Below are 13,371 nucleotides of genomic sequence, written 5' to 3'. Positions count from 1 at the left end.
ACTTCAACACTGAGCAGCATCTTCCCCTGCATCTGAGAGCCACTGACTAGCTTAGGCCACATAGCTCTGTCCTCCAACACCTTGCTGCTGCTTCCCGCTTTCCAATATCTGCTGCTTGAGGTGGCCACCTCGCTCTGCTGGCCCTGTAAATGTCTATCTAAATAACATGTATGGATTCACAAGGGTTTGACAGGTTAAGTCAAGACCCTTAGGGCTGATACATATGTTATCTGAGGCCCCATCTGCACTATACACTTCAAGCAGTATCATGCCACTTTAAACAGTCATGGCTTCCCCAAAGCATCATAAGAACATAAGAAGAGCCTGCTGGATCAGGCCAGTGGCCCATCTAGTCCAGCATCCTGTTCTCACAGTGGCCAACCAGGTGCCTGGGGGAAGCCCGCAAGCAGGACCCGAGTGCAAGAACACTCTCCCCTCCTGAGGCTTCCAGCAACTGGTTTTCAGAAGCATGCTGCCTCTGACTAGGGTGGCAGAGCACAGCCATCACAGCTAGTAGCCATTGATAGCCCTGTCCTCCATGAATTTGTCTAATCTTCTTTTAAAGCCATCCAAGCTGGTGGCCATTACTGCATCTTGTGGGAGCAAATTCCATAGTTTAACTATGCGCTGAGTAAAGAAGTACTTCCTTTTGTCTGTCCTGAATCTTCCAACATTCAGCTTCTTTCAATGTCCACGAGTTCTAGTATTATGAGAGAGGGAGAAGAACTTTTCTCTATCCACTTTCTCAATGCCATGCATAATTTTATACACTTCTATCATGTCTCCTCTGACCCGCCTTTTCTCTAAACTAAAAAGCCCCAAATGCTGCAACCTTTCCTCGTAAGGGAGTCGCTCCATCCCCTTGATCATTCTGGTTGCCCTCTTCTCAACCTTTTCCAACTCTATCATATCCTTTTTGAGATGAGGCGACCAGAACTGTACACAGTATTCCAAATGCGGCCGCACCATAGATTTATACAACAGTATTATGATATCGGCTGTTTTATTTTCAATACCTTTCCTAATTATCGCTAGCATGGAATTTGCCTTTTTCACAGCTGCCGCACACTGGGTCGACATTTTCATCGTGCTGTCCACTACAACCCCGAGGTCTCTCTCCTGGTCGGTCACCGCCAGTTCAGACCCCATGAGCGTATATGTGAAATTAAGATTTTTTGCTCCAATATGCATAATTTTACACTTGTTTATATTGAATTGTATTTGCCATTTTTCTGCCCATTCACTCAGTTTGGAGAGGTCTTTTTGGAGCTCTTCGCAATCCCTTTTTGTTTTAACAACCCTGAACAATTTAGTGTCATCAGCAAACTTGGCCACTTCACTGCTCACTCCTAATTCTAGGTCATTAATGAACAAGTTGAAAAGTACAGGTCCCAATACCGATCCTTGAGGGACTCCACTTTCTACAGCCCTCCATTGGGAGAACTGTCCGTTGATTCCTACTCTCTGCTTTCTGCTTCTTAACCAATTTCTTATCCACAAGAGGACCTCTCCTCTTATTCCATGACTGCTAAGCTTCCTCAGAAGCCTTTGGTGAGGTACCTTGTCAAACGCTTTTTGAAAGTCTAAGTACACTATGTCCACTGGATCACCTCTATCTATATGCTTGTTGACACTCTCAAAGAATTCTAATAGGTTACTGAGACAGGACTTTCCCTTGCAGAAGCCATGTTGGCTCTGCTTCAGCAAGGCTTGTTCTTCTATGTGCTTAGTTAATCTAGCTTTAATAATACTTTCTACCAGTTTTCCAGGGACAGAAGTTAAGCTAACTGGCCTGTAATTTCTGGGATCCCCTCTGGATCCCTTTTTGAAGATTGGCGTTACATTTGCCACTTTCCAGTCCTCAGGCACGGAGGAGGACCCAAGGGACAAGTTACATATTTTAGTTAGCAGATCAGCAATTTCACCTTTGAGTTCTTTGAGAACTCTCGGGTGGATGCCATCCGGGCCTGGTGATTTGTCAGTTTTTATATTGTCCATTAAGCTTAGAACTTCCTCTCTCGTTACCACTATTTGTCTCAGTTCCTCAGAAACCCTTCCTGCAAATGTTAGTTCAGGTTCAGGGATCTGCCCTATATCTTCCACTGTGAAGACAGATGCAAAGAATTCATTTAGCTTCTCTGCAATCTCCCTATCGTTCTTTAGTACACCTTTGACTCCCTTATCATCCAAGGGTCCAATCGTCTCCCTAGATGGTCTCCTGCTTTGAATGTATTTATAGAATTTTCTGTTGTTGGTTTTTATGTTCTTAGCAATGTGCTCCTCAAAATCTTTTTTAGCATCCCTTATTGTCTTCTTGCATCTCTTTTGCCAGAGTTTGTGTTCTTTTTTATTTTCGTCATTCGGACAAGACTTCCATTTTTTGAAGGAAGACTTTTTGCCTCTAAGAGCTTCCTTGACTTTGCTCGTTAACCATGCTGGCATCTTCTTGGCCCTGGCGGTACCTTTTCTGATCTGCGGTATGCACTCCAGTTGAGCTTCTAATATAGTGTTTTTAAACAACTTCCAAGCATTTTCGAGTGATGTGACCCTCTGGACTTTGTTTTTCAGCTTTCTTTTTACCAATCCCCTCATTTTTGTGAAGTTTCCTCTTTTGAAGTCAAATGTGACCGTGTTGGATTTTCTTGGCAATTGGCCAGTTACATGTATGTTTAATTTAATAGCACTGTGGTCACTGCTCCCAATCGGTTCAACAACACTTACATCTCGCACCAGGTCCCGGTCCCCACTGAGGATTAAGTCCAGGGTTGCCGTCCCTCTGGTCGGTTCCATGACCAACTGGTCTAGGGAATAGTCATTTAGAATATCTAGAAACTTTGCTTCTTTGTCATGACTGGAACACATATGCAGCCAGTCTATGTCCGGGTAGTTGAAGTCACCCATTACTACCACATTTCCTAGTTTGGATGCTTCCTCAATTTCATATCTCATCTCAAGGTCTCCCTGAGCATTTTGATCAGGGGGACGATAGATCGTTCCCAGTATTAAGTCCCTCCTGGGGCATGGTATCACCACCCACAACGATTCTGTGGAGGAGTCTGCCTCTTTTGGGGTTTCGAGCTTGCTGGATTCAATGCCTTCTTTCACGTATAGAGCGACTCCGCCACCAATACGTCCTTCCCTGTCCTTCCGATATAGTTTATATCCAGGGATAACCGTATCCCATTGGTTTTCTCCATTCCACCAGGTCTCCGTTATGCTCACTATATCAATGCTCTCCTCTAAGACCAAGCACTCCAGTTCTCCCATCTTGGTTCGCAGGCTCCTAGCATTAGCGTACAGGCACTTGTAAGCAGTGTCTCTCTTCAAGTGTCTTTGGCACTTGTGGTTAGGCCTGTAGTAATTTTGCTCTTCTGAATTTATATCCTGTGCCCCTGCTCTCACAATGCCTACTTCTAGGCCTACCCCTTTTAAAATTTCATCATTTCTTTGGTTTTTATCCCAGGGGGGAGGTTTATTCCGAACCAGACCTTTCTCAGCTCCTGTCGGGTTTCCCCCCTCAGTCAGTAAAAGCTGCTCTGCCACCTTTTTAATTTTAAGTGCCAGCAGTCTGGTTCCATTCTGGTTCAAGTGGAGCCCGTCCCTTTGGTACAGGCCCGGCTTGTCCCAAAATGTTCCCCAGTGCCTAACAAATCCAAACCCTTCCACCCGACACCATCGTCTCATCCACGCATTGAGACTGCGAAGCTGGGCCTGTCTGGCTGATCCTGCGCGTGGAACCGGTAGCATTTCAGAGAAAGCCACCTTGGAGGTCCTGGCTTTCAGCATCCTACCTAGCAACCTAAATTTTGCTTCCAGGACCTCACGGCTGCATTTCCCCATGTCGTTGGGAACTCTCACCTGTTAAGGGTACTGAGAGTTGTTAGGAGACACCTATTCACCTCAGAGAGCTCCAGTTCTCAGAGTGATTTATAAGCCAATCCATCTTCCCATGAAACTATGAGAAACTGTAGCTCCGACAGAATAGGGGTCTCCTAATAACTATGAGCACCTTCAACAAACTACAGTTCTCAGCATTTGGGGGGAGGAATGGAGCCATGATTGTTTAAAATGATATGATGATGCTTTAAATATATAGTGCAGATGAAGCTTGCCCACTACCAGAGCTTGGAAAAGTTACTTTTTTAAACTACAACTCCCATCAGCCCCAGCCAGCATGGCCACTGGATTGGGCTGATGGGAGTTGTAGTTCAAAAAAGTAACTTTTCCAAGCTCTGCCCACTACCATATGGTTAGATCCCACACCGGTCTAGTATTCTCCTAAAGGGGTTGTGGGGAAGAATAACTTTTGTATGGTGGCCCCAATCAAAAAATGGCCAGCCATCTATAGACCACATTTGATAGGTGAGCGTGGCCAACTAGCATATGATGGTAGATCTGATCCCTCCTGAAAGCAGTAGGGGTTGCCTTCATTACCACATTTAAACAGTGCTAAATGCAAGCCCTACTGCAGAGGTGTGCACTCCCAATCATTCCTTTGCAGTGAGGCTTGCATTCAGCACTGCTTATATTTGGCACTAATAATGCAAGCCCCCTTTCTTTTCGGCTGCAGTCAGGAGCTTCTTAGTGGAATTAATCCCTGCTCAAAGCAGCAGGGCATCCATTTGGCATTCCTGGTTACTCCTTGGCAGCTGCAGCTTTACCTGTCCCTCCGTGCCTGATGTCAGGTGAGTGACAGATGGATGTGGCCAGCCAAAAAATGGCATTGTAGAGGTTCTCCACTGCTATCTTAAAGAATCAGGTTTGTAGTCTGAGGTTGCTCATTGATCCAGCTCTATCACTATATGCTCAAGTGCCCCAGTGGCATAGAACACCTGATATTGTCTACCTATGGGTATCCATGTTCAGGCAGCAGCAACTATTTTTGAGATTCCTGAAGTATGTATGGGGAGGGGTGGGGAAACCCCCAACCCTTAATGAGGATGTAGCGTAGTGACTTAGAGCTTGTTCACGCAAGGAGCTGAAAGACATAGTAAAGACGCAGCTTTTGCCATCACGGTAGATTTGCAAGGTTCACACTTCCTACCTTTAAATCCACGGTTTTCCGTTCACACTAGTCGGAGTTCCTCTAGGAAGGATTGGTGTTGCTGTTTCATGCCTCCACCCCCAAATTTACATGTTTACTCCCTCTGGTGTATCACTATTGCTAACTGAGAAGGGGAAGGGGTTTTTTGTCAGTGTTTCTTGCCAGACAGGTTGAGGGGTGCAATTAACATGATACTGATTGGGGGGGGGGTTTCCCTTCAGTTTCATTGTTTCTTCTTGTCAATTGCACGCCTCTCCCTGCTGAAGCCCAGAGCCTGGGAGTGCAATTGACACAAAACTGATTAGGGGGCGGAAGGAAGGCTATAGCAAACTGTGATGTAGGAGTGAGAACTGGAAGTGGCTCGTTAAGCCACCAGAAACAAAATGGGATTGATTGAGAGTTTAGTGGGCAGAGAAAGGGGAGTATATTATTATTATCATCATCATCATCATCTATTTATTTATTTCGGCCAAAGGCCCTTAAGGTGGCTTACAAAAAACACCAATATAAAAATACAATATAAAATACATCAATATGTATCTGAAAGCGAGGATCCACCCGCCCAGCAAAAAACGTCGAAGCAAAGCGCCTACATGGAGTAACGCTGGAAAGGAGAGACGGTTTTTCCTTCACTTTTCTCATTATCCCTGGATTTGGTTTGATGTGGATTTAAAGGGAAAACTGTGTCCTAGCTTCTCTTTGCCTGCAACATCATGTGAACCGTGCAAATTAAATGGGGATGCAAGTAGCATCAATCTCACAGTAAGTCGCCATGTGAACTGGCCCTGTGTCTGAACTACAAATCAGGAAGTGCAAATCTCACCTTTGCCAGGAATTCACTAGGCCATCTTAGACAAGCTATTTTCTCTTGGCCTCCAGGTCCTCCACCTGCTCTGCAAAATGGGGACTAATAATAGTGACTCACCTTATAGTGTTGTAAGGATTGACTTTGCAACATGAAGCACCATATAATTATTATTCATCAGTTTAATCCCTGGCAGGTAGAATCCTGATATAGAAACTGTGATTGCCAGCAGTTTCCGATTTAGTGCATACCTGGCAAAATAGACATTTGGGGTGATCTTCTTATGTGCCAGGATATGCGTTTATATGTTGTTTTCCTTACCCTGATGTAAACCCTTGTCAAGAAGACAAAATGTTTAAAATGGGTTCTCTAGATCCTGCATGTGGATAGTAATGCTTTATAATGTGCTAGTGATGCTTTCTATGTGGAATTGGATTGGATTTTTGCATTTGATTTTTATTTATCTTTTATGTTTAAGATAATATTTTGTTTTTCAGTTAACTCTGCACTTTAAATGTGGATTTTTATTAAGAACATAAGAAAAGCCTGTTGGATCAGGCCAAAGACCCATCTAATCCAGCATCCTGCTCTCCCAGTGGCCAACCAGAAGCCCATGGGAAGCCCACAAGCCAGACCTGAGCACAATAGCACTCTCCCCACTGGTGATTTCCAGCAACTAATATTCAGAGACATACTGCCTCTTGCCAGCATATTTTGTATTTGTAATGTTTTATTGCGATTTTGGAATATTCCATTTGATCTTTTCAGATATGATTTTAAAATATAAAAATTGATATTTTGGTCAGGGAGAAATTAATTTTGGCTGTACTTCACCCAAAAGCTTTGGCTGCCTCTCCCAAAAAGAGCTGTTGATGCATCAGAAGCTATTACAATGTAACGTTCAACTTTTTCTGTTACAGACTAGATCTAATTGAACAAAGCCTGTATGCTGAATTCTCTCTCTCTCTCTCACCCTTACAGGTGAAATACATTCATAATGTTGCTGCCACTACTTCTGGCACTGCACTTGATTATGGTCATTCCTGGTGAGTGTCATTTACTTTGCTGCAGCCGAGTCTTGAAAGTGTTAGATCACAGGGCCTATGGAAGCTTCCCTTCTGGGACTAAGAGCAGCTTGGGGAGGGATTTTCATTGGGACCACAGTGGAGGGAAAGGGCCCACACTTCCCTCCCCATGTATCAAGGTCCCAATCCTGACTGGGGGTCCCTGCAGGTGTTTGTTTAGGTGTGGGACTAAGTATGTGAAATGAATGCATGCACACATTTAACATCACATCTACTTTGGCTCCCAACCACTATACCTCAGCATCTGTATATTATATACATAGCTGAATACAGAAAGTGCAGGGTTTGGATATCCTTTTCATATAGTGCTTCACATAAGCAAGCACGGGGAATTTTGGCTTCACATAAGCAAGCACAGGGAATGGAAAACTGTTGCATGTGACTCAGACAATCAGGGATATGACTGACAGAACTTCCCATGAAAGTTAAAAGGTAGCCATGTTGGTCCACAAGAAAAAGAAATTAGGACAATAACTTTACTAAGCCAACCAAAACGTTACAAAATAATGTGCAGACTTCAATCTAATAAAGGCATTGCCCTAATACCGATTTAGATTTTATTTTATTTTTTGCTTGTTGGCCCACATGGCTTCCTTTAAATTTAGTCAGACTTGGAAAAATATCAATTTTAGGCATGCAGCAGTCGGATCCTAAACTGGACATCACTTAAATATGAGACTTTATTCTCCAAGAGAAGACTCCCTTCAGCTTTTATGTAAAAATACCCAGTTTGGCTTCTATTGACTTCTTTTGCTAACACACCTCACATGCATTATTATTATATGTTATATATGGAGTACCTGGTTTCCCTTTATTCCTCTTCTCCACACAGCAAGGGAAGCGGTGTGTTTCACGGAAGGATGAAGGCAAAACTGAGTAACAGCTAGTTGTTGTATTTGCAGAGATGGGAAATCATCCGTTTTGTGCTTCTCCTTCCCATAAGGCCAAGCTGCCCTCATTTGATTGTCTGAAAAGCCCTTGTTTGATTATCTGCTAAGCCCTCCTACACACCATCTGAAAACTTTCAGCAAAGGCAGACAAGTATGGCTTGATTAACGCTAGCAACCCCCCAGAGCTTGGAAAAGTTACTTTTTTGAACTACAACTCCCATCAGCCCAATCTAGTGGTCATGCTAGCTGGGACTGATGGGAGCTGTAGTTCAAAAAAGTAACTTTTCCAAGCTCTGCAACCCCCCCCCTCTCTCTCCCTACAGTACAAAGGTAAATGTCACATTTGTTGCTCCACCCACATTTGCCTCCAGCCCTGCCCACCACTGACATGCAGCCCTCCTAAGGTTACCCAGAAGAGAATGTAGCCCTGGGGCTGAAAAAGGTTCCACACCCCTGATGTACATGAAGCTCTGTAAAGACTTTAAAGCACTAAGTACTAATTATGGTTAACTGAGGGAGAGGATAAGGTAGCTTTGTACCCCTTCTGTTGAAGCTGTCACCAGGGCCTATCCCTGTCAGAGTATATCAGCAACCAGCCATCCTGTAGATGGCAGAAGCAGAGGGAAAGACAGTGGCAGCCTGCTGTTACCAGCCCCGAAGGCTCCTCCCTTCCTAAAGCAGAAGCCATTAATGATCAGCCACTCTACAGCTATGTAGAATAACAGAGAGAAACACTGAGCCCCCTTTCCATTTGCCTGCTTTGGCCTATTTTCACATTATACTTCTCAAATTAATAATCTTTTGGTTTTTTTAAAAAAAAGGTAGCATATAAATATGAAAAAGAAAAAAAATATTATTCCCACATGCACAGAGGCAGAAGGGAATAACACCTTTATTTATTCTATGCAGGGACAATGGCAACAGACTGTAACCAGGGGCAAGGGAAGGAAAGGGTTCAACTACCTTTTTCTGTGCAGTCCTTTTAACGTTAATATTACACGCACACACACAAACGCTTCTACATCTGAACGGAATATATATCAGGAACCAGAACAAATAAGCATGTCTAAGGCCCATTGTTCTTCCTGAACCCACAGGATCACACTGCTGATGGTTTAAGCCAGGAATAGGGAAGCTGTGGCCCTCCAGAGGTTGTTTAACTACAATTCCATCATCCTTGACCATTGGCTATATTGGTTTGGAGCTGATGGGAATTAGAGTCCAGCAATATCTGGAGGACCACAGATTCCCCACCCTTCGTTTAAGCTATTCAACCTTCAACAGAAGTGAAATAGCTAACCAAACCCTCATTATTTTAATGTCTCTTAAAAAACAGACGTACAAAACTCAAAGTAACTTTCAACAGCATACTAAAAAAGATCTCTTGTCATTTACTGTATAAATCCTGTTCAGATTCATGGAAATGACCCTATAGCTTTCCTGTAAGTGACATCAATTGTGCAATTTCAGCTGAAGGTGTGTTGACATGTAGCCACCTGAGTTGTTTATGCGCATGGATCAATGCCTGATAAATCTTGACAGCTGCATCTGCGTTCTTTATTTACAGCTTTACAGCTTTTGCCAGATATGAAACACACACAAAAATAACAACTAAAAATAAACATAGTGCATTCAATTTCTACACAGGAGGAGCCAACTATGTAATTCTTTTTCTCATTCACTGAGCGTATAAAGCAAACATCTCAGATGAGTATAATACAACAATGAATCACAGCTTAACAAGCAGAACAGTTTATCCTATGCAGGCTATCAGCACAATCCACTCCATGTGCCCTGTGCATGAACAGTCATTATGCAAGAACCATTCTCCATGCACAGCAGAGGGCTGATGGGATCAGCTGGTGGAGAATCCTCTGTACAGAACACCAGAGGATGGAGATGAAGGAATCACCCCCTCTGTCTGTAATGGTTTATAGTGCAATCCTGTACACGTCTACTGAGATGTAAACCCCACTGAGCTCAGTGAGACTTACTCCAAAGTAAGTGTATAAAGAACTGCAGCCTTAACTAGTATTTGTCTCTCAATGCTTTCTTTATATAGAAGAAAGATCCATACATAGTGTACTAGATCTACAGGGTGGTATCCAATGAAGTAAAGTGCAAGGCTGCACAATGGAACTTCCCCTCCCTCTCTTCTCCTTGTGTAACCTCCATGCACCCCCTAAATCTGTTTCCTCCAACTCTCCAGAGTAGATCTGGGGAGGATGCAAAGGGAGAGGAGAGGAAAGGGAAGTTCTGTTGGAGCTCCTTGTGCTAATGGAGCTCCTTGGATGGATACTGTTTCAACCTGCTCCTGTGGGCCTTTCCTACTTTCAGAAGATGATCTGTTTCATTGCCCAAACATTGTCATCTGACTGACAACTAAGTGTCAACCAACATTATTTTGAAACGTCTTCTACCAAGTGTCATGCTGGCAAGTTCAAAAGTAAACAGAAAAGTTAAAGTGTGCACTTTGCATCCCTGCCAGTTGATGAACACAGTTGTTTAGTACCCCTAAACATTAATCTGAGTGTTCCCAAGTAAACAGTGATCTCTAGAAACAGACACATTCATTTTTAATTTAACCTAATCATTTCCCAGGGTCCCTTTTCAAAGCAACAGTAATATGCTACAGTTTACCAATGCTTTTTGTTCCCAGAGCTAGGGAGAAGCTGGAGTTTCTGGAAAGAGCCTCCTGATAGTTACTCATGGTACCATTCTCTGCAGGTATGGATTGTTAGAGCAATACAGTTTAACATTTTTGTCTTGTTTTTCACATGAGCATGGCATTCCTTCAGATATCTTCTATTACACAGTGATTTGCATAGATGTTTGTGGAGTGTTGTAGGTTTTTGAAACTGACTAGTTCACTGACTAGTTCACTTCCAATGTTATATCCCACAAAATATAACGCATGGGTGAAAATGCATGTGATCATCACACACATGTCCTCTGTTTATGCTCTAGTATCTCTTCCAAGGAGCTTTATATACTTTTGGAGTAATAGAAATTAAGTAGTCGCTGGTTATTAAACATTAAACTGGGATAGCAAACACATATAATATGGGGAATTTTCAAACCTTTCAGCAGCATCCTGGTCATATATGATAAAAACCGCCTCTTCAATTCTGGAACATTGCAATCCCAGAATCAATGGATTAAAAGAACAGTAAACATATCCTTTGTTAGGGAAGCTCCTCTAAAATTATTCAGCAGCAGCAATAGATTCCAAAGAAGCCACTCATGCAGCTCCAGCTATGACCTTGCTATGAAATAAAACACATTAAGGTACTTTATACTAAATCAGACCATTAGTCCCTCTAGCTCAATATGTCTTTTCTCACAAGCAGTTGATCCCAGGATCTTTCCCAGCCCTTGCTTCCTAGGATCATTTAACCGGAGATTGAACCTGGGACCTTCTGCGTGCCAAGCATGTGCTCTACCCTAAGCTGTGGACTGTCTCCTTTTGCTCAACTCATGTGTGAGCTACTCACAAGGATGGTTCTCTTTCACAATACAGTATATGTATAGGTTGATTTATATACGCATACACTGTCTAATCAATAATATCACTATCATTTCTTTTTACATGTACTGTGTTCACCAGACGGTGGGAGAAAGATTCGAGGACCACATTAAGACCATAGATCTTCTGCTGCAAAAACTTGACAACTGGATGGAAGAGCACTTGGGGGCTTTAGACCAATTGGTGAGTGATCATGTCATGAAGCTATGGGAGTGGCTGGAGGAGCATAGCAAGGATCTCAACACATGGCTTAATATGTACTTATGGGCCCTTCAAGAATTTAATGATAGATATATGAAAGATTCTGACTATACGCTGGGCAAAGAGATCCTACTCCATGGCACATGTTGGGAAGCAGACATGTGGCTAGAACACCCTAATATTACCCTATACAAGTGGCTGGAGGAGGACCCTATGAACTTCTACAAAGCACTGGAGATCCAGGGCAACAATGTGGGTAATTCACTGCATATCCATATCCAGCACTTAGAAGACCATGTAAAAATCCTACACCAGCTACTGGACAACTACACAACAACTGCCACTAAGTGGCTGGATGGGTATGGCACACTGAAAGAAGCATCATCTCAGAAATATGCCTGGAAGTTTCTAAATGTGGGTCTACAGGCACAAAAGCTAGGAAGAGCACATGCAACAGCTCTGGAAAGTAAATGCCTCAGTGTCATGAAGTGGCTGGAAGAGCATGTTGATGCCTTGGAACAGTGGCTATGGGACTCCATAAATTGGCAACAGAAAGAAAAGAATATATTAAAGGCATTATCCAATGCTTTCAAGTAAGTTCTGCATGGATCTCTCCTGCTGGGACTCTTATGAAACTTACGCTGTGAATTTCTGCATTCTATACATTTGCAGGCTATTCCAACATGAATAAAACTTAAGGAAATATTTCTAGGATTTTTTTGGGGGGGGGACATTATTTACTTTCCCTTCCCACCTATAGCCTGCCCATCTTTCTCCCTAGACTGTATTTTCTTTTTGTTTACATAGTTCTCGGCATCCCAAGGCTGTGGTCTAGACCAATCACAGGAAGGTCTGTACTTATTTAGTGTGGTACAAAGAATTCATTCACACATTCATTCATTATCACTTGATTTACTGTGACCTTGTGATGATTTGCTTGTATGAACAAAGCCATGGTAAAAACAACCCTCACTGGCAGTCTCCGTATCTCCTCACCTCAAACGCCATACTTCTTGTTGGAGTCTGTTCGCAGGTCTGCTATGTGAGTCATCAAGAGTTAAGCAGCCAAAGTCATGTACATGTGTATATGAACTGGCCTTGTGTGTGACTGATGGCTTCAGCTTCACTATTCTGAGAGTCAGACAACTGTAAATGCAAGCAGACACATTTGGTCTGAGCTATTTCAAATATATTGAAATGGGTCTGAATCACAAACTTGGACACCACTAATCCTGAATTTCCAGTGGTTCAAACAGAGAGTCCAGGTGTTTCTTGGCCTTCATCTGCTATACCAAACTATGCTTTAAGTTAATTATGAGTTTCATGAGAGCTGCTCATTCCTTCTCCGAGGCCTGGGATTTCTTGGATTAGGCTTACATCTAATGTCACAGAGTCACTCAGACACATTACACTGAATTCTAATTCTTACTGAAGTAACACAAAGCCCACAAAGCATACCACAACGCCTTCAAAGCATGTATGTTTATATTTGAGCTCCAGCCTGCTGGCTCGCTTTCCTCTTTTTCTCTTGGGTGGAAAAGGAAGAGCAGGAGGTCAGAGAAGGGTAATCTTTTTTTAATGCAGTGCTTTGGATAAAAACCACACTGACACAGCTACAATGAGACAGATATTAATGACCTTATAATGTATTCCTCTTAACATTGTTAAATTCTATTTTTCCCTATTAAATTCTATTTATCTACTTTGATGGGTTTCTTAAGATGGAACCTAATCCATCCATCCTGCTGTGTGTGCGCAACCCCCCCCCCACATGCATGCGTGTGCACACAAGGAACACAAAAGCATTCATGTAAGGTAGC

General features: G+C 42.9%; 1 protein-coding gene across 1 annotated transcript; it reads left to right on the top strand.

Annotated features, from left to right (window-relative positions):
- Positions 1–6,846: 6,846 nt before the first annotated feature.
- On the top strand, positions 6,847–12,148 carry LOC133384115 (uncharacterized). The gene is made up of 3 exons (XM_061626043.1): positions 6,847–6,895; positions 10,490–10,551; positions 11,432–12,148. Exons 1-3 carry the CDS (start codon positions 6,847–6,849, stop codon positions 12,146–12,148), a joined length of 828 nt encoding a protein of 275 aa, XP_061482027.1.
- The last annotated feature ends 1,223 nt before the right edge of the window (positions 12,149–13,371 follow it).

The sequence above is a fragment of the Rhineura floridana genome, chromosome 4, assembly GCF_030035675.1.
Source record: "Rhineura floridana isolate rRhiFlo1 chromosome 4, rRhiFlo1.hap2, whole genome shotgun sequence".
NCBI lineage: Eukaryota > Metazoa > Chordata > Lepidosauria > Squamata > Rhineuridae > Rhineura > Rhineura floridana.
The sequence above is the reverse complement of the archived record's forward strand: the minus strand, read 5'-3'. Positions and strand labels throughout refer to the sequence as shown.

Coding starts and splice junctions, on each gene's coding strand:
- LOC133384115 (XM_061626043.1), top strand. CDS start 6,847: ATGTTGCTGCCACTACTTCTGGCACTGCACTTGATTATGGTCATTCCT. Junction 6,896..10,489: donor CTTGATTATGGTCATTCCTG/GTGAGTGTCATT, acceptor TCCCAGAGCTAG/GGAGAAGCTGGAGTTTCTGG. Junction 10,552..11,431: donor CATGGTACCATTCTCTGCAG/GTATGGATTGTT, acceptor TGTGTTCACCAG/ACGGTGGGAGAAAGATTCGA.